The sequence below is a fragment of the Micrasema longulum genome, unplaced genomic scaffold (genome assembly GCF_059751315.1).
Source record: "Micrasema longulum isolate JH-2025_06_02 unplaced genomic scaffold, ASM5975131v1 h1tg001904l, whole genome shotgun sequence".
Lineage (NCBI taxonomy): Eukaryota > Metazoa > Arthropoda > Insecta > Trichoptera > Brachycentridae > Micrasema > Micrasema longulum.
The window spans coordinates 57771-79107 of NW_028279078.1; the positions used below are offsets into that span (position 1 = coordinate 57771).

Consider the following 21337-nt stretch of genomic DNA (forward strand, 5'->3'; position numbering starts at 1 on the left):
TTTAAATATCATCGGTAGACTTATTAACACTAGGCACAAAATTTGAGAAAACACGTTAAAAATGCAGTTATATGTAATTTTTTTAAGCTTAAACAGCTAATAAACTTTTTAAACCTTTCAAGGTTTGGTTTCAAAATAAGTATGTATAAAAACACACTAAAAGTACTATAAGTGGCGAAAATAATAGGAAATATATTATAAAGGCTTTATAGAACACCAAGAACTAAGTGGTAGGTACATAAATATCCCAGCAGAATTAATTTCTGATATTTCGTATTATTAATAAGTCTTATGTCTCAAGCAACTAGTAATAGTTCTACATTATCTCTGTCTCAAGCAGCATTGCAAACTCTACCAATTTTGGGATACGACATAATATTTTGTTATTCCCGCAAATTCTTGCCAATTTGACAGTTGACAGTAAACCAAAACCAAAAAAACAGTATGCCAATTAACCAACAAAACAACATAACCTAACAACCTGCGTCCCGCATCGCACTTCTTTGACAGTTTAGGAATGTATTGCTAGCTGTATACATAATTTGTTTTGGAAATATAAAATATATTTGAAATAAACAATGTAAAAACTATTAGTTTACGTTAAATAATGAAATATAAAATAAACGTATTTTTTTATATAGTTATGAACCCTTTAATTGGACAAAAACAGAAATTACTTTCATTATAATGAAAAGTACTTATGTAGCTGTATTGAATATTTTATTTATAATAACGGTTGGTACCAAGTTAAATAGGTGTGCCAACTGAACGGATTCCGTGTGCGTAAATAACTTATTTTGACAGCTGCCTTTGTTTATTCCAGTTAATCCATTCTTACATAAATGTGCATTTATTTGTAATATCGGCGTCACCCACGATCCCCAAGATGACGAGGCCTTTCGGCGGCAGGGAGAAAAGGTTTTCCATCGACGACGCCTTCGAGGAAGAAACTGACGAAGCCATTAAAGTGTACGGGGCGACTGTTGACCGCTCGCCCGTCAAGGCTAAATTCAGAGACCCAGACAACACATGCAGGTATTGACCTTTATTGCTCTGATTTTAATGCATCTACCTTGATTGGCACCCCGCCTTTTTAACCAAGATAAATTTCTCGAATCCAAATGCAAATTTCGAATGCTCGGCTCAGTTATTAAAAATAATATATATGCATATATATTTATCCCAAAATGGTCCGTATTCAGTGACACATAAATATATGATTGTATTGTTTTTCTCAGTCGGTCCATACAAGGAAATCAATGGCGCTTCCTTGTTTAAAATCTTTTTGTCAGTTACTAAACAACCTTCCTATTTTTTGTTGCGTGTCTTGTAGAGAACGATGAAACAAGATTTTCAGCCAAAATCGAAACTTATTTAAATGATTAACAAATTACAACAGCGATGGAGGACATTTTAGAGAAGGAAATATGGAATTATAGGCAGTTACAGGGCTTATGACCTGTCATTGGCTGGTTTAAGTGGCCACTTTATACACTGTGTATTGAAATCTACAGTCATATACACAATAATACGGTTATAAATACTTCATACTTGACTTAAAATTATTTCAAACTTATAATTGGACATAGTTATGCAGAATGCGTCCAACACTCTAAATGCTAAAAATGCGTTTAATGCCGATTTTGATAGCATACTACGATATATATTTATTGTAATAATTTTTTGCCAAATGAAGAAATTAAAATACAAATAAAAAAGAGCTGCAGAAAACAGTAACTTAAACATTTTTAAAGTTAACATAACAGTGATAGCCGTAATGTGGATTAAAAATTTCGTTGTTCAGCACATAAAGTATAACACTTGGAGCTTGGACGTTTTCAGCAGACAAAGATATCGTAGTATACTATTGAAACCGCCATTACTCATTTTTAGAATTTTGAGGGTTAGACGCTTTCTGCATAACTACGTCCAGTTAATAATATATGTAATGTGTCATAAATAAAGTTATGCAAGAATAGAATTTATTTTAATGAGTTAAAATTCACAACATTATTTTTGATACGTGTACTTGTACAAATCTGGATTTTCTCCCAAGGGGGAGTAGGTATATATTTTTATTTATATCCCTACAGAGATGAGGTAGATTTTTTTTTCAAATTCAGGATTATGGATATTCGAGCGTTTACAGGGCTTATGGCCTGTCATTGACTGGGTTAAGTGGCCACTTTAAGTACTAATAAAAATAAAATAATAATAAAAAAAATAATTTAATTTATGCATTTTTTTAGAACATATAAATGCACAGACGACACAACATCCCGAGATTCCGACTCGTTAATACACGAGTATGTCCCCGTCAACCAGAGCACGGACGTCTACTGCTGGAAGCACCCCAAGGTGCGCGAGAACTGGCGCACGGTCCTGGCGGCGGTCCTGCTGCTGCTGGTCGGCACGGGCCTCCTGGGCATGGGGGCCTTCGCGGTGGCCGACCCTCACAGCGGAGTCCAGGGGGCCGTGTTCCTCCTGGCGGGCCTGATCTGCTTCGTCCCCGGCGCCTACCACGTCGTGTACATCTGGCTGGCCGCCAAGGGGCAGAGAGGATACGACTTCTACCACCTGCCCCTGTTCACCTGATCGCGAGGTCAGATACCGCTAGAAATTGCTAGAATGTTTTTGATTAATGCATTATATCGCGGGGTAATTACTACAACGGAGTAACTTCTAAATCGGCATTTTCGGACCACTAAAATAGACGAGTCGTGCATTCAAATCGTGGTAATATCATTAAAAATGCTTCGCATCTATTTGTAGCATTCATGGAGAAAGGTATGTGAGGTTATTAAAAGCAAACTTGGAAATCTCCACCAAAAACGGTTTTTATTGCCAAAATAAACTATACATTAAAACCTACCTATAGTCCTTAAAATGTAGCTTGATTAAAATGACAGCTGCCAAACTAATGTCACTAGTGATGGGAAATCACTGATCAGTAATCATGTACCGATCAAATCGATTTTATCAGTTTTTTCATGCAAACATGAGACTCTGTTTCCGAAAATTTATATAAAAACGCAAAAACAAGCCTATTATAGTGTGTTTAAGACAACTATTCACCGAAAAATAAGACATTTATACTTTTTTCATAAACAACATCAAATGAATTCTTTTTTTATTTGATCAATTTGTCCCATCTCAAACGTTTTTGCAAAATGATGTAACCTTGTAAGAACGTTGTTAATAATTAGGTTTATTTTCATTTTTTTTAGTTTTAAAGCTGATTGATAAATTAACATGCCAGATACGAATGATTTTTCGTGTGTCAATATAAATCCCTCCTTAGACATTACTGCAAAGTTATGTTGTCAGTTTTGCTGACAACTGTCATTCTAATCAAGCTAAATTTTAAGGACCATAGTTAGGTTATTTAGTTAAATAATAGCGTAATTCAAAACCGTCTCTAAATCTTGCAAAAACAGATTTCAATTATATTACTTGACATCGCAAACTTAGCATTCTCCATTGAGTTAGTAAAGCATAATTAGAAATTTCACAATTCTTTTTTCAAAGTTTTCCGCAAATATCTCGGTAATTCCTTCAATTGAGATTTCCACGTTTGCTTCAAATACCCTCATTTCCCACATCTCTAGATCAAAAAATGGCTCACAGTTCAAATCATACACCTCCTACTTTGACACTCTTTACAACAGAAAACAAGCAACCATGTTTTTTAATTAAAATAAACAGTGACTGATTGGATAAATTTTGCAATATGTTGGTCTCTTTATCATCCCCTTTAAATAAAATGCATTAAAGTAAAAACGCCCCGTGTACACTAAATATTAGGCTACCCTTACTACACGTCGACTGATCTGCACGACTTGTGCATTGTTCATTGTGAAGCCATCTTGTTTTACACGGTAAACCATTTCGAGTAATGGCATTAGCGTAATGAACACTTTGTAAATAAATTAATGTGTTTTTCGCTTCATCTTGGTCATCTTGACTACAAGTTTTGCGGATAACACTCAGGTATTTAATTTACACTTGTAAATTAGATGTAATTTAATCGATTCTTTTTTAATGTAAAGTTTTCCAAGTTTAATATGAACATGTTTTAACTTTGAAGTTCCTACGTTCTATCTTCCTTTGTAAACTTTCACAACCATTCTTTTACGTTTTATTATACATTTTAATTTTTTTGTCAATTTCGATTCCTTCAAATCGTTGAACTGACTAAGGATCAAAAGTCAAGAAGCTAACATGGAAATCTATGCAGTACTATTTATATTATCGCTGCGCCGGCTATATCTCTTTAGTATTTTTGATTTCTTACTTAGATTACACAATTTTGTTTTAAAAAATATACTTAAATATATTTTCAAAATAAAATTACATGTTTTTCCTTTTTGGTAACAAAAAAAAAAATATGTAAAAAGAAATTCCATCATAAAAAGGTACACTGTTTTATAAATCTCCTTACCGTGTTACTCAACCGATATTGCCGGCGCGATAATACAGGTGGCCCTCAAGTTTCATATGAATCGAAACAGTGTACAAATTTTGAATGTATGAAAGAAGAGTAATGTTTATAATGAAAAATCAAAAAATGCACGCACTCAAACCCTGTTAATGCCAGCCTATATTTACAAAATATCTCTAAACATTATTTTTAAATTCTCAAAGCTACAAAAAAAGCTAGCAAAAATGAAATTTTAGTCAATGTACAAAATAGCAATTTGTACAAAATCAGAACATATGAAAGCGAGGGCTGCGTGCGTATATAGGCTATGCATACTTTCATATTAAAGTGTCTTTCTGTGTGATTCATACATAAATATTACATGTATTCTTTTTAAGTATTGTGTTATTTAAAATTACATCTGTTTTATTTATTACTATTTTCCTATTTTTTTTTAAATTTCATTTGATTGTGATTTGGTTGTGAAGTATTTGATGTTTTTTTTTCTTTAATAAGACTGTAATACACTTACTTCCCTTGCCTTCCACCATGACATCAGCAAATACGTACTTGTATAATTAGCTTCCATTATTAGTTTGATACGAGAACCAATGAAAATTATTCTGAGAGGCAGTGAATAACAACTTCACATACAAAAAGTAAAACTACAAAAAAGCGTGAGTCAGAAATAATTGACAATTCAATGCAGATAATGCCTTTCGAATCTGAAAAAATATCTCGATTAATTTTAGTGTTTTCTTTTTAAAACTTATATAGCAAATTTAAAAATAGTTATCTGGCCATGTAAGTTTATGAATCCTTTTATTTTTTAAACGGTGGATTTCGTAACAAGTTTGGTGCGTTGTGTAATTTTTAAATCTTTATCCTCTACATATTTTATTATGTACTTATTTTTATTTGCATTATTTCTTTTATAGTCACCAAAGACTTATGCGAACTTTTTGAGTTCTTATAAAATTATGATTGAATCTTTTATTTGTACGACTAATAATAATTAATAATTATTTAAAATTAACGTAAAATTGTTGTGTAACAATCTTTCGGACAATCGAGAATGGGCAAAAAATTATTCATATTGTGACTTCTGAAAGAAATGTTATTTCTTAAATACAAGTTATTTGTCAATACTTTTATTGACTGTGGTTTAAACATTGTAATTCTTTTGAAATATTTTGTTATATTGTGATAGAATATTATTTTTTTATATATTGTAATTTAAACTGCGTAATATGTACATTTGCCCAACTATGTTTTAAAATACAACAAAGACCTTTGTTGATTCTTTTTAGAACAATATTAAGAAACGGTGTTGATAAACTACACGTTTTGTGGAAAAATAAATGTTTTATATCTGCTGTCATAAAATTCATTTGATATTCTAATGATGTGGCAAACTCTAATTTGATTAGGTTCATTGACACGTTCGCGGACACTTAGGATCCACTCATATGGACACATCATATCATAACTATCTTATTTTTTGGAATATCTCACTTCCGATTGGACCGCAGTTGGTTTGAAGTGAATCTTATTTGACTAACAAAGTGGGACACTTTTATTGCTGACTGATTTTTACAGGGACACAATATCTCCTACCAAATAATTACTTCAGTTTCACATAGGCTATAACCGTTTATTCGCTACTAATGTCTTTTGAACGACGACTGCAGCCGTCATTTCAACGAGAGACACGATTTTGACAGCTATAGCCGGCATAACCGTAAACGTGATAGTTAAATAATTCCGAGAAAATTCCTGGAAATCAAGTCTGCTTTTTTAATTGATCAAATGAAGTTTGCGCTAGCAACATTTATTTTTATCAGCATTTTTTCCTCTGTTAATGTTTTGCAAATACTTACAGATCTCCCAATAAATTCTATCTTATTATTTGGATCTCATGTGAAACAATTAGCAAATTTATTATCCTAATATTTTTGGCCAGATTTGCATCGCCATATAGTTGGTATTTATTTTAAAATAGGCAATCTAGATTCTAAGTTTTTATGTATGTACAACTCGAAAAAAGCAATAAAAAAATAATTAGGTGTGAAAGCGCTTTGTTGTTATATTTTTATGATGTATCTGTCAGGGCTGTGCACTCCGTATGGGCATTTTAATAGTGTACGAAATTTTTGATGCGTATCTAAAGATATTCAAAACATACACCGCAAGACAAAAAAAATTACGAGTTTACCTGCTACCGCGCCCCTTGACTTTACTGAACCCTTTTTCTAAGAAATCCTTTATCGATACCTCTTTCTTTTGTTTAATAAATTAAGGACACTATGTGTCACCTTTCTACAATATTTACATTTTAAAATGTCTCAACAGTCTTGTTTTACCCGCGTTTGAGTGAACATAACACAACAATCATGGAAAGTGCAAAGCAAATGTCGATTGCGATAAAATCCAAAATAATCACATTGTCGCAAGAAAACATATCTAATTGTGAAATATCTCGTCGAGTTGGGTATTCAGAAGGTGCAGTGAGGTTTTTATTAAAAAAAATCCAAGAAACTGGATCCATAGAACGGAAAAAAGGAAGCGGACGGGGGCGCGTGACATCTGCCCGAGATGATCGCTTAATAAAAAAAATTGTTATGCGCGATCGATTTTTAACGGCACCTGATATACACGCAGAGGTGCAGTCTACCAGCACATCAACATTTTCAGTAAAAACAGTGTCCAGGCGGCTGTTGGAGCATGGTTTCCAAGCACGGAGTCCCTCAAAGAAACCATTACTCACGGACAAAATGAAGAAGGCTAGACTGGATTGGGCGAAAGAGCACCAGAATTGGACCTTGGAGGATTGGCAAAATGTTGTTTTCTCTGATGAATCAAAATTCAACCTTTTTGGTCCAGACGGCAGAAAGATAGTTCGACGAAAACGTGGGGAAAGATATCATCCGTCGTGCGTCACTCGAACCGTTAAACATTCACCCTACGTGATGATTTGGGGGTGCATGACAGCATACGGTTTAGGACCTCTAAATTTTGTACAGGGTACGATGAATGCCATTCAGTACAAAAAAGTGTTAAAAAAACATATTATTCCAACAATCGAGGACATTACGCAGTATACCGCGGACCCAATTTTTCAGGACGATTCTGCGCCGTGCCATAGAGCCCGCACTGTGAGTACAAATATATATATTTTTAAATGCATTTTGTGACCACATGATAAATAATTTATTGTTTTTTTATAGTTCAATGAATTCAAGGAGAAAATTGGCTTAAAATCGTTGACGTGGCCCGGGAATAGCCCTGATTTGAACCCGATAGAAAATTTATGGGCGATTATGAAAAAAAAAGTCGGGAAAAAAAAATCAAAAAACATTGAGGAATTAAAAAAAAACTTAATTCAAGTTTGGGAAGAAGAAATAACATCAGAAATTTTAGATTCGCTTTACGCTTCTCTAAATAATAGAATTTTACATGTTATAAAAAATAAAGGTGAATTCACTAAGTACTAAATATTTTTAAATGTTATAAATATGTTTAAATGTAAAATACTTTAATTTAAAATAAAGCGATAAGAACCTACTTCTTAAATATGAATTAAAAAATAACATGTCTTTTATTATTCCATCACAAACACTCGACCATAAATGAACCGTTATGGGTCTCTAAGGTTCGGGTAATCTGATACCTGATATATAATGGCAATTTCTAAGTACAATTCATGAGTAAGATTTTTTATTTTAACCTTGAAATAACGAGTAGTCATCACATATGTCAAACAATATAAAAAAAACTAATTAAATATCAAGAATAATTCATTATATGTCAATTTTAGTTTTTTTTGAGAACTCGTAAATTTATTTGTCTTGCGGTGTAGAAATAAAAAATTTGAAATTACATCCCTTATAACAAATGTGTTTTGGGCCGCTCATAAAAGCTTGGCGGGCCGCAAGTTGAGTATGGCTGCACTGGAGGCTTGATGGGGTGAATATGGAGGGTGTTCGACTAATTAAAATCCAGTTTCTAAAATAACAGCCATTGACACTAACGTCTTGTGTTCTGGAGAGTTCTCCCGACGTGACGATTGGCCTGTAGTAACTAAACCGTTGCAGGTTTCAACTTGTCGCTCGCTTGTTTGATTACCTTACACGTAAGCACATTAGGTACGCACATCGGCTCAATTGGTCAACTCGCAGCAGATCAAGGGTGGAGCATCTATCAACCCTCGTGTATTGTTTCATTTGTAAATACAATCCGATTTATTAAATAAGTAGATAATTATAGTCCTTAAAATTTAGCTTGATTAAAATGACAGCTGCCAAACTAATGTCAATAGTGATGGAAATTACACTGATCATGTACCGATCAAATCGATTTTATCAGTTTTTTCATGGAAACATGAAGCTCTGTTTCCGAAAATTGATATAAAAACGCAAAAACATGCCTATTATAGTGTGTTTAATACAATTACTCACCAAAAAATAAGACATTTATACTTTTTTCATGAACAACATCAAATGAATTATTTTTTTATTCGATCAATTTACATTGATCAATTTGTCCCATCTCCAACGTCTTTGCAAAATGATGTAATCTTGTAAGAACGTTAAAAATTCAGTTTATTTGAGTTTTTTTTTAGTTTTAAAGTTGATTTTATATATTTATGTTGATTTATATGTAAAGCATTGTATTAAAAAAATAAATTAACATACCAGGTACAAATGATTTTTCGTGAGTCAATATAAATCACTCCTTAGACGTCACTACAAAGTTATGTCGTCACTTTTGCTGACAACTCATTCTAATCAAGCTATATTTTAAGGACTAAAGATACATTTTTTAAGACAATGTCGTAGCTATGGTAAAGAGTTACCCAGAAATATGAACTAATGACATTTGTAGATCACCTTTATTGAATTTTGTCACGTGTATTGTGATTTTCAGTCTCTTTTTTTAAAATTGTTGAGGGCGATGCAATATTTGCTTAATCTGAGATGCAGATAGCATGTCTATTTATTATACAAGCCTATTTGGAGTACACGCCCCTGGTATCTGTATAATTTTTGTGTTTAAATTTAATGTGTGTGAATATTATATTACGGAATTAAAGTCTGCCCACGAGCAGATTTAGCAAAATGCAGACTGGTTGTCAAATGGGGCCCTATTGTTTACCTGTTAGCTTAGTTATTAATAAAATCATAATAATCCTCATTTCTGTATATTTTGTTCTCTTAAACTATTTTATTCCGTAGAATTTAATTATTGTAGAGTACTTAAATCAATCCCAAAGATGAACGCTTCAATGCGATCCGAATCGTTGGCAAAGAAAGTGAACCACACACGGCACAATCGAATCGCATTAATTTGATTCAATTGTTGTCATTTTGATATCAAACCATACACTTATGATCTCTTCGATGGTATGTTTAAATGAACACAATTGATCTTGTCGTGATGTTTATGTTTCTAAAAGTTTAATGATAAAACTACCGATGATGAAACACATCCAAAAAACAAAGAGGGAATATGAAAGTTTAAGCATTTACACGGCTTTTGATCTGTCCAATGGCTTGTTTGCGTAATCGCTTTAACACTGTTCACCATTTCACCGATTTTTGACATGTCCGTGGTCACTGTTTTCTGATAATATCAACTCATGTGGACGTATATCATACTTCCGATTGGACCGTAGTTGATGGTTTGAAGTAAATCTTATTTAAGTAACATACTCCGACATTTTTGTTGCTGACTGTTTTTTATAGGGACACTTGATAATTACTTCAGATTCACGTAGGCTATAGCCGGTATAACCGCAAACAGTGTCCATATTTCTTCATTACGTGAGATTTACATAAGTGAGATTCTTCTGGATTAGAAAACGCATGAGAATATGTGCTTTAAAAATTGTATACTTCTTTTTAGGCGGCCTCGTAGTGTAGTGGTCAGGACACTTAGCTTGCACAAGGAAGGTTGCGGGTTCAATTTCCGGTGAGAATGCAAAAAAATTATGTGATTTTACTCAAGCCTGGGTATAATTAATTCATCACTGTAATTGGTTCTCCTGGCCTGTTGTGGTGAATAAAGAAAAAAAAAAACATTTTTATATCAAACAATATTATTAATACAATTGAGGGCATTAGAAGCAAAGATAGCAATCTCCAAAAAAATGTTGTTTTTGCTTATGATGTCATTCTGTAGTTTATCAACTTAATTTTTATAAAAATCACGAGTTGAGTTGCAAATGTAGTTTAAAATCATACTTCTGATGGTTTAAAAATAGTGTTTGGAAGCAAACATAGCAATATCCATCAGCCATTTTATTCGACCGATGACAGGCTTGAGATTTAAATTTTCAAAATGGCTGTGCCATACAAATATCAAGAAAGTTTTTTGAATTCGTGTTTCTATTAAAGCTAATTTATTAGTATCTTAAAGTTTAAGTTAAGTGAAAATAACATTTTTAACATGAATTCTTTGGCATTAGTGTAGCAGTTTTTGTTATTTTTCTCGAAAACACTAAAACCGCAGTTTGCTTCCACAATGTCCTCAATTATCATCTAAATTCAGTGTAATTCCAACTATACAAATATTAGTCAATATGGGGATTTTTACAATTCTAATTATGTATCTATCAACGTAAAAAAAACAAGTTTTTATTCATAATTTTCTTGTTTAAAACCGAGCTCTCACAAAACGTCTTATAGTAGGCGTTATGTCACTTTGACATCATCCGTCATCTCCACCGCCCGCTTCTAACAAATATTGTGCTGTCGTTTGTCCGAGAGGGCGCAAAACATCTCGTTTTCAGATAATACAAAATATGCGTATTTCAAACCATTATAGAAAAATTATCCGTCGTCGCACGCAAAACAGAAAAATAACTTTACCATTTTTCTTTACCGTCTTCGTTAATATACGAATAACACAGTTACCATTGTAGTTTTTCTCCGTATTTAACAAAATATTGTTAAGATTTAAAAGAACTGTGAAAAGACCCTGAGCTTGCAATCGTGTTTGTTTAAAACCCAGGCTTATGTAAAAATCTTGTCTCTTAATTTATCGTAGTTTCAATTTATGATATAGTCAATTTTTATTATTTGGTGACAATTTTTATATTTGCAATGAATGGAATAAAGGAAGGATCCCATACGTACATTAGACTACTCCGATATTTGTATAATTATGCTTTGTTGATGTAATTAGATTGTTTTATTTCATTAAATGCATTATATTTTAATTATAATTATTAAAACTGATGTTTTAACATGACAACCATGTTAACTTTTGTTTAGTTAAATATTTGTATTTATTTTTAATGCTATACGACTGCAGTTTATCAAAATGTTTTTATGGTATTTTTTAATTGATTCTATCCAATACATTTACAGAAAAAAGTACATATATATTCAGAGCCTATAGTTTTGTCATTAACCTCTAAGCAAATATGGCCGTATCGTGTATGTCTCAAATAATTTATGCGTAAAAAAGGATGGATGTGCATTGTATGACGTTGTTTGTCAAAAATCTCCCATTGATTTTTTTCATAATAAGGACATGGCAGTGCCATCTATGGATGATTGGTGTAAATATTTCCAAGAAAAACGTACATTTCTTGAATTTTCAACAAAACTACAGCAACTACTGAGATTAAATCTGAATTAATTATAACATTTCTCTTGTATTTTGTTTTGTTTCTTTACTAGGCAATCCCTTATCAAAGAGACAAATTTACTTATCAAATCAATTATATAACATTTGATCCTGTGGAGTGTTCAAATTAAAATAGCCGCAAAAGTGATATTTTCGTTCCCCAGTCTTACGTCAAACCATTAAATTTTGCAAATTAATGTGTATTTTTTACTTACTTATTTTACTAATTAGGGGGACTATATTTTATGACCTTCTGTTTGAGTCCAGTTTGTGTCCAGACCCTGAAGTAAAGTCCTAAAGTTTTTTTTTTACAAGTAATAAAATCTATATTATTATTAACGGTAAAATGTCCAAACCAAAAATGGACAACAGACATCAGGTACTGTACATTACCAGTAGTAATGTTATTAAAGAAGCTTATGGTCAAATCCTGACAGATATCAGTTTTGGTTTCAAATTGGCGATAGAAATCTGAAAGATGCTCCTAAATCTGGACCGCCTTTAAAGTTTGATTCAAATCATCAACGATGGCATATTAAAATCCCTGCTCGAGTCAGACCCTCGATTAACGAGGAGGAATTATCGCAGAGAAACAAAACTCTGTGGTCAGCGCTATTACATTTACAACACATTGGAAAAAAAAATACAACAGGAATTTTGCTGAAAATGTGCATTTTTTTTATGTTCACCCCATTATTTGAATGTCGTTTAAAAAGTTAGACTTATTACCCTGCAGATTTTGATATTTTTTTATGTTTATAAATACCATAAAACAATTGCACCATAAAAATATCTTTAGGTAGTCTTTCTTTCGTCGATTCGAGGGATCAACAAAATCAGGCTCTGAGTCTATATGCACAGTACTTTAAAATTGATGTATAGAGGAATTCTAGTTTAGCTATTAATATATCATTATTATAGACCTTTATAAGAGTGACTGACGCTGTGAATGCATATTTAGTGCCTCTAGTTGACAAGCGATGGATACTGTTTGATATGAATGTCGTATTTGATATAATATTGTATCGGTTGTAATCTCATAGTTTTTTTTTATGCGTGCTTATTAATATATTCTCAAAATTTACGTGTCAAACTCACACGCCAATTTATGCATTCTCTCGCTTCTTATCAACCCCGAGATGGAGAGATTACGACTTAAAAAAACAATGCTTTTACAAATTCAAGAAAATAAATACTAGAAAGAATTTAGCATCAGTCAGAAACGGTATAAGTAGATTTTATAAAATCTTTAGAAAAGATTCTTTATCGGAAAGGGGTTAATATGACCAATGAAAATATGTTTTTTATGCTTAAATTAAAAACTAATTTTAAAAATATTTTGTTTTATTTGAATCGCATTCTATTAAAATGTTTTTTTTTAAATAAAATGGCCCTATATAGCAAAATTATTATTATGACCTTCTGTAATGACAGTCCAATTTCAGTTACAAATATTTTTTTCTGAAAAATTGCATTTTTTACTGTCCTAAATTTTGTAAAATACCTTGAATAATAACGTAACACAAATTTTGTACTACATTGAATTTGACCATTGACACATTTAAAACATGTTTTATAAGCAAATTATTTAGTGTCAAATTAAAAAATGCATAATGCAAACATGGCCTTCAAATTTTATTCAGATTCATATCTATTTCTTATGAATAATTTGTGGAAACTGCAATATATTGCAATTTGCCAATAATATCTCTTAAGTGGCATTTATTTTAAACCAATTTAAGAGCTGGATGCTAAGTATAAAAAAACCTAGTAAAAAGTCATATTGATTGAGTTGATAGTGAAATTCAAATTGACTATGTACAACCATTAGAATGATCTATTTATATGGCAATAATTCATCATTTTCTGTGTAAATTTGTGTGATTTTGTCCAACACCTAGTCTGAGAGTTTGGATAAATACATATCGCCAGTAAAAAATCTAAGTGACTGATGCCGCTCTATACTGCCCTCATAAGCAAAGAGGCAGCTTTTTGACAAAAATCACAAAATGAATTAAATATGAGATTATGTTCTCTAAAAAATTTCAAACCATTTGAATATAAAGCAAAAGGCAGTAAAAAAAAAATTTCATTACTATGTTTTTTAAGCAACACAGTATCTCGAGATTCAAAAGCATAAACACCAAACCTTCAAAAGTAGATATGACACAAACAGGTTTTATACTTAGAAACAATATGCATACTGTGTTTTACTTCAGATTACTAACAGGTTTTTAAATTTACACCAAGTCGATAAATATTAATAAGAGTCGTATCTCAAAATATGACATTTACAAATAGCTGCCATTTTCTTGAGGGCTGTATAGCTGTAATTGAGTTATATTTACTACTTTTGTCAGAATTTTAAGCTGCGTCGTAAGAGCCGACACCCGTGGATGTGGGAGTGGGCGTGCTCATTTTTCATTTTTAAAATCTTTAGTTGACTACTGCGAAATTCTCTATATGGCGCCTCAGTAATGTTTTAGCCTTTTTACTGTTGATATGTATTGCTTTTAATTCGTTTGATATAATAATTCTGAGTGCAGTTGTTGGATCTTGAAATTTTTATCTAAAAAAAACTATTGTGAAGATGAATTGAAATATATACATTTATATATGTAAATATATATGAATTTATACATATAAGATAACTATTGTGTATCAAACTATATTCTATAAAAAATATTAATACTTTATTATGTAATGAACTAATTTCCTATGATTTTAAATTATGTAATTTGTAATAAATGATAATTTGACTTAAATTTGTTGTTATTTTCCTACATTATTCTCTTATCTTCTCCATAATGGTCTGCATTGATCCCCCAAATGCAAAGTATCTCGATTATTTGTTGCATGATAACTAAATGGTTTTCAACATTTCGTTTGAACAAAAGGAATAGTTTTTAATATACTGTAAAAATATCATCATAATTTGTTTCTTATCTTTGTTTTATATTCATGTCCCTGAGCGGGAGGATGATGTTCATCTCCAAATCTGTCGAGCAAAAGTTTAGTGTTTATCATCGTGTTTCGGGCACAAGTTAAAAACAACAAATTTTCAAAAATGATATCATTACTTGCATCAAATAATCTTTGTTTAAAAAGTAAATAAAAATATGTCTTATGCTACAAAAATATTATACAAAAAACAATATTTAAAATATTCTGCTTGCGGTTTTATGTAAATTGTTGTCACAATTAGTGAAATATTAGTTACCACCTTGTGCCAGAAACACGATGTATTTATTTAATAAGTGCCCAGAGGGCTCTTACAATATATAGTTAAAAGTACATAAAGCATTATAGAAAATATCATAAAATAAAATCATAACTATTACACGTGTAATTAATTCTAAAAAATGAAAGAAAGAAAAAGGAAATAAAGTGAAGATGAGTAGAGAAACACATTAAAAAAATGAGAATTGAGGGGATGGCCATTCGATGAATAGGATAGCTGATTTGATATTGTGCGTATTTCGGGACACATCAAAGGCTTTAAAAAAATGTATAGATAAATAGTTCTTATTGGTACCTTAACACTCTGATGGGCGCGCCCTAAAAGTCACGTGAACAGTCACTGGATCTGTCAGATCTATACACGGAAATTTTAGTGTTTTTTCTAAATTAAACTGTGTAAATAACAATAATAACAAAATGCTACTTTTACATACTTTTATTAGACATATTTGAACATTAAAGATTTCAAAAAAATATTACTTTGGTTATACGTTATGACTAAAGAAAAAATGTTAAATCAATCCGAATACTGAGCACATGAATGGATCTGTCAGATCCAGTGCAACCATCGGAATGTTAAGAATAACTTTTGTAATGCATTTTTGTGCTTGAATTATTCCTTTAATATGTGTAGCTGCAGTGGATTCCACCCTATCAGTCCATATTCTAAATGTGATTGGCAAAGGTGCATAGAATACTTTCTTCTCGTTATGTTTCTAACTGTCTTAAGAGGAATACATCAACTTTGAGTGTCCCATATGAAGTTCTCATCAACAGCCCAAGATATTTATGTTTTGGATTGTGCTATAAAAAAATAAAATAAAAACCTTTGTTGTCATATAAATATTGAGTGAAATCCAGGACTTGTCCACGAATGTCTGGATATAATATATATTTTTATCATTAAAACAGTGGGAAGGGAAATGAAACAACAAAGGTTAAAACAAAGCATTGCTTATTGTTTATTATAGAAATAATTTTAACACATAACAAATATATTCATTCAGTTCAATAAAAAATATTAAGGCACACTAAATGAGCGACATCCTCCTACATATTATATCTTAACATTGCTCGCTTCCATTACAGAACTTATTTCATCAATTTATTGCTCTTTTTTTACATTTAAAATGTATGAAATCGATAAAATCTGATTTACGTAAGATATAAATACACAGTTGCGTGTGGTTAGCAAAAAACTCTAAATTTAATAAATTAATGTTTTGTCATCTATTGTAAAACTATCCAAAACACATAATAATAAGAATTTGACAAGAGAAGACTTTTTAGTCTATGATCGTTTTGAAAGGGTTAATAAACAATTTGACAGTATATTTTTTTTTCTCATTTTAAGGCATTTTCATAGAAATTTTACCATGTGCGATATAATTTATTACAATCGAATAGCTCACTTAAAAAATGGCATTTTGGCCTGTTTTACAATAGACTTGTTTTACATATATTTTAACAATGATTTAATATGATTTTAGTTCTTTTTGATTTAAAGAAATATTTTTAATTTTGGGGTTTTCAACTAATTGTAAAAAAGTGGGAATCAAGTTGAGAAAGAGCGGGGTTCGAACCTCGGACCTGTGATCCAGAGTCTGCAACACTACCGCGGGACCACAATTGATTAAAATATCGTCGGTTTAAAGGTAAAATTAATTTTGTACCACAAATGGGGCTTTTTCACTAGAAAACTATGTTTTCGTCCTAATTTTTAAAATGTATTTACTAAAAAATATAATCTTTTCTTCAACAAAACTATTATTTCTCATGCAGAATTTTCGCATTTCACAATATGAAATACATTTTTAACTAATGTCACAAGGTCAGTTTTACCTTTAAACTAACAATGTCAATAAATAAATTACATAATTTAGAAATTATAGTATATAATCTGATTACCAGTTTACATCAAATTTCAGAAATCGATTGAAGTATTTTAAAGATTTGCAAATGGTTTAAAAGCCTAATTGCAATATATAATCTTTCAATAACATAATTATCCGCCAACCACACAATAAAATCAGATAAGCCCATTATTTTCGAAGCTCCAGCGCTATTATTATTGACAAAATATAAAGTGAAATATTTTTTATGTTGCGTTAGACTCGCAATTGTGTTTATTCTACTCAAGTATTTTACATAAATTTATTTACAAAATATATTTATATATAAATGAAAACTAAAATGTATAGAATAATGAGCACCTGTCTAGAAATTGCAAAAAAAATCGTCAAAGATTCTTATATTTAAAACATTTTCCTTTTTTTCTATTTAATAAAATTTAAAAACATATTTCATCTTGGATCAATATTACATACAAAGTTTTTATAAATTATTTATCACTTATGATTTATATCTTATAAGGCACACACTTTATACTTTGTTTTAAATTCATTTTTTACATAGAGAGCGTTCTATAAAAATTATGATAAAAGTTTTTATGACCGAAATTTTCAGCGCGACACATGCTTCTTAAAACAACAAAAACATTTTAAAAGAACACGTCTCGGCGTACGTGAGCCAGTTGGATACACAAATAATTATCTCTTCAAGTACACGTATAAAAACTTAGATTTGTAAAAAATCTTGAAAAACAATGCATGCAAAGTACAGTAAACCGATTATTCACAATTATATACGGAGCTAGATATTTACTCGGAGGCATTATAATGGCAAATATAAGCTTGTGTCAGTTAGGCACTAGTTTTAATAACTTAACGTACTATGTTACTGGATCACAAACCAACAACATAAGCGTTACAAAAATACAAACTTAAAAATAACTGATATTTGCAGATACACTGAGGTCCAATGTGACAATCTCTAGATGACGTTTGTAACTTTCAAATGAAAACAATTTATTTGAATGATTTTGGGCGATGACATATAATTAAATAGACATTTTACTAGCGCGAAGAAAATAGAATATAAATTAGTGGATAATAGCTATCATCGTGATCAAACGTGACACCAGGCAGAAATTTGACAAGTGACAGCTGTATTGATGCGTGTAATGCGTTGTTAAATTTACATATTCACACATTTTTAACTTCTGAATCAACATTGATCTCTGGATAAAACTTTACACATTGTCATATTAATACACATGCACACCCTATAGAGTAAAATATATTTAAAAGTAGTGACACGAAAACGTACCCATGGTTACTGAGTTTGTTTATTTATACCAGGAGTTTGCATTTTAATGTAACAATGAACATTGAACAATGAACACGAATAATGAACACGAAGAGCAATGTCTTTACTCAACCACATCTCTTTGGATATTGACATCTTTCATATTAGTGAAAAAAAGTTCAGAGAGGATAGCATTCTTTCTCTATAATTGCTGGGTATTTTTATTTTACCATTTTTGTATATTTAAATTTGAGTATTAATTTTTTCGTTTTACGTATGCATTGAACTTTTTTGTAATGTACATAAACGTTTATAAAATAAATAAATTGAAATTAGTTTTTGATGGATTACAATCAGATTCTATCCTTATCCCTTTATAGGGCAAAGGCCGAAATTGGTTAGTATATTAACCAGTCGCTTTAAGGGTCATATTTCCAATATCGCCCATAGAAATTTCAACTATATTACTTCAATGCGTTGTCCAGAACGGTTGTCGATTAAGTTATTGTTCGAACCGCATGAAGTTAGCGCGGTTACCTAGAAATCCATGTGTTTATGCCGTTGTCAAAACGGTTGTAAAAATGTAATTACTGATAGTTATGCTTGTATTTGTAACTGTTCATATTCTATAATAATATTTTTACAGAATATCTGAGTATTTTTATTTTATAAATTTATTTTCTAACATGACTCCAAACAATCATTGGTCAAAATATTGACCGATGAAAAAATTAGTTTTTCTGAAAATTTAAAAAATATTATTCATTTTTTTAATCGAATATATTTTACATGGGCAATAGGTATTTTAAAATATAACATTTGAAATTGAAATTCTAAAATAATTAATTTACCCTATAAAGGGTTAAATTTATTTATTTTATTTTTGCACCACAACAGGCCAGGAGGCCCCAATCACAGTGGTGAATTACATCACAAAACACCCAGGCTTGAAAAAAATCACATTGAATTTTTTGTGTTCTTACCGGGAGTCGAACTCGGAATCTTCCGTGAGTCAGTCAAGCGTCTTGACCACTACACCACGGAGGCCGCCTAAATTCCTTATAATTTCAACCCATTTACTTATTTTCACTGCATTTTGGGGAATGCAAAAAACTCTGCAATTAACTCATATTTATTATACTTTAAAAACATATTATTATCAGTGGAGCCCTGTAAGTAAGAAGATCTTCGCAATTACACCGCTAAGCGTAGTGACATTTACAAAAAATAATATTTGTATTTGAATAGTAATTGCTTTAAGCTTTGTTGATCACTCATGAACAAATATTAAACAATGAAAAGTAACACAATCCTTTTTACAGTGTATCTGAAAGATTTTTAAACGCTTTCATGACACAAGCAGGCGTTTTGGTTTCGATTCCAAACGTCACACCTGGCTGGCGGGTCGAAGAACGACTTAATACGAGTCGGGCATGAGTCAAGTGTCTTCATTTTTGATGGCTCAGGGTATGTCTATGTGTATTAATATATCAATGACTTTACATCTGTTTGGGATTTTACTGATACATTTATTTGCCAAGGAAAAATGAGTTAAAATCACAAATCTGACAAAATAGAATTTATTTTTGAATAAAGAACTACCATAAATGTTGCCGCATATTCATAAACAAACATTATGACAACCTAAGAAAATAATATTTTTAAAACATTCACTCCTTTTACGTTTTGATAGAATTTTTTCTTGATTGTCACTTTAAAAATTCAAAGAGTTGTCAATTTAAAAAGTCTTAATTGAAAACATGCATCTACAAGCACTGAAAAAGTTCAATATAAAAACATTGACAAGGTATTTTAAAATTATGTACATACATTTTTGAAGAGATTTTTAAAACATGTATTGCACTCTTGATGTTTAATAAATATTTAACAATGTTCAACGATTTCTATAAAGAATTAATGTAAACTTAGAATTATCTATGGTATAAAAAAGATGGATGGTGTTATTAATCGGCATTTTGCAGCGTTGAATTGAAAAAGGCACCAAATTCTTCCTTTGGAACGCAATTGCTCGTCATCTGTTTGAAAGAAATAACTTCAAGCTACTTTAACACACGAATTTCATTAAATACAATATCTTGATAATATTTTGCATTAAGGCATAGACAAACAAAAATGAAAATGTCAAATTTGAAATATATACTGCTGAAATACAACTGTTTAAAAAATTCAATATCCTTTGTGTTCTTATCAAACTCCTTAGCAATATTTGTTTGATTTGTAATTAATAATTGCTTCAATGATCAGTTTTGTCATAAAACTAAAAAAACTGGTTGGTTAAAGTAAAAACATCAACAAAAGCGGAGTTTTCACACAAAAGTTCTGTACACTAGAATTAAAACTAATATAACTTACTAAAATTACGATATTACTTATCCCGGAAGACAATTACAAACATTTCTGAGCAAGAAACGCAAAAGCCTTACCTGGTTATGTAAAATAATTTAACTACCACCCTGATACATCACATGAATATACACACTAGCTGAATATAAAAAAATATTGATTTAAAAATATAAAAAACAAAGAAAATTTATTTACCAAAGGATGTATTAAAAAAAATATTATTTTACTGGTCTAGGGGAGCTATTCTGAACCACTCTCGTGGCACTAGAAAACAGTTTTTCTCGAGTACTTTCTATATGAATACACGAGATAATACGGCTACGAGCATTTGGAATACCAACCCTGGGTACACTAGTACAATCTCATGGCTAAAAAGAGTAACTTCTATCTTATTTCATCGACAAAAAGATTATGCGACATTTTTCAAATACTGAATGACAGAAAATTGTATTTATTTTGTTTCGTTTTAAAAAGAAATCTGTTTTGTATTTTTTTATTTGTTTATAAGAAAGGTTTATTTTTTCTCCAATAGAT

The 21337-nt window shown here is 30.9% G+C and overlaps 2 protein-coding genes across 2 annotated transcripts in view; one reads left to right on the top strand and one right to left on the bottom strand.

Moving 5' to 3' along the window:
• The first annotated feature begins 656 nt into the window (after positions 1-656).
• LOC148273587 (transmembrane protein 230) lies at positions 657-14054 on the top strand. Its single transcript, XM_088238465.1, has 2 exons — positions 657-1035; positions 2250-14054. Exons 1-2 carry the CDS (start codon positions 887-889, stop codon positions 2593-2595), a joined length of 495 nt encoding a protein of 164 aa, XP_088094591.1. The 5' UTR covers positions 657-886; the 3' UTR covers positions 2596-14054.
• A 2175-nt stretch (positions 14055-16229) lies between these two features.
• Positions 16230-21337, bottom strand: part of coro (protein coronin) — a 49500-nt gene continuing 44392 nt past the window's right edge. The window contains exon 13 of the mRNA XM_088238456.1: positions 16230-20475. Coding sequence (XP_088094582.1) covers positions 20404-20475 — 72 coding nt within the window. The 3' untranslated portion in view covers positions 16230-20403. The remainder of the gene's footprint in view (positions 20476-21337) is intronic.

Excerpts from the sequence above, each read along its gene's own strand:
- LOC148273587 (XM_088238465.1), top strand. The coding sequence starts at position 887 with ATGACGAGGCCTTTCGGCGGCAGGGAGAAAAGGTTTTCCATCGACGAC. Across the intron at positions 1,036-2,249 it reads GACCCAGACAACACATGCAG|AACATATAAATGCACAGACG; the intron begins GTATTGACCTTT and ends GCATTTTTTTAG.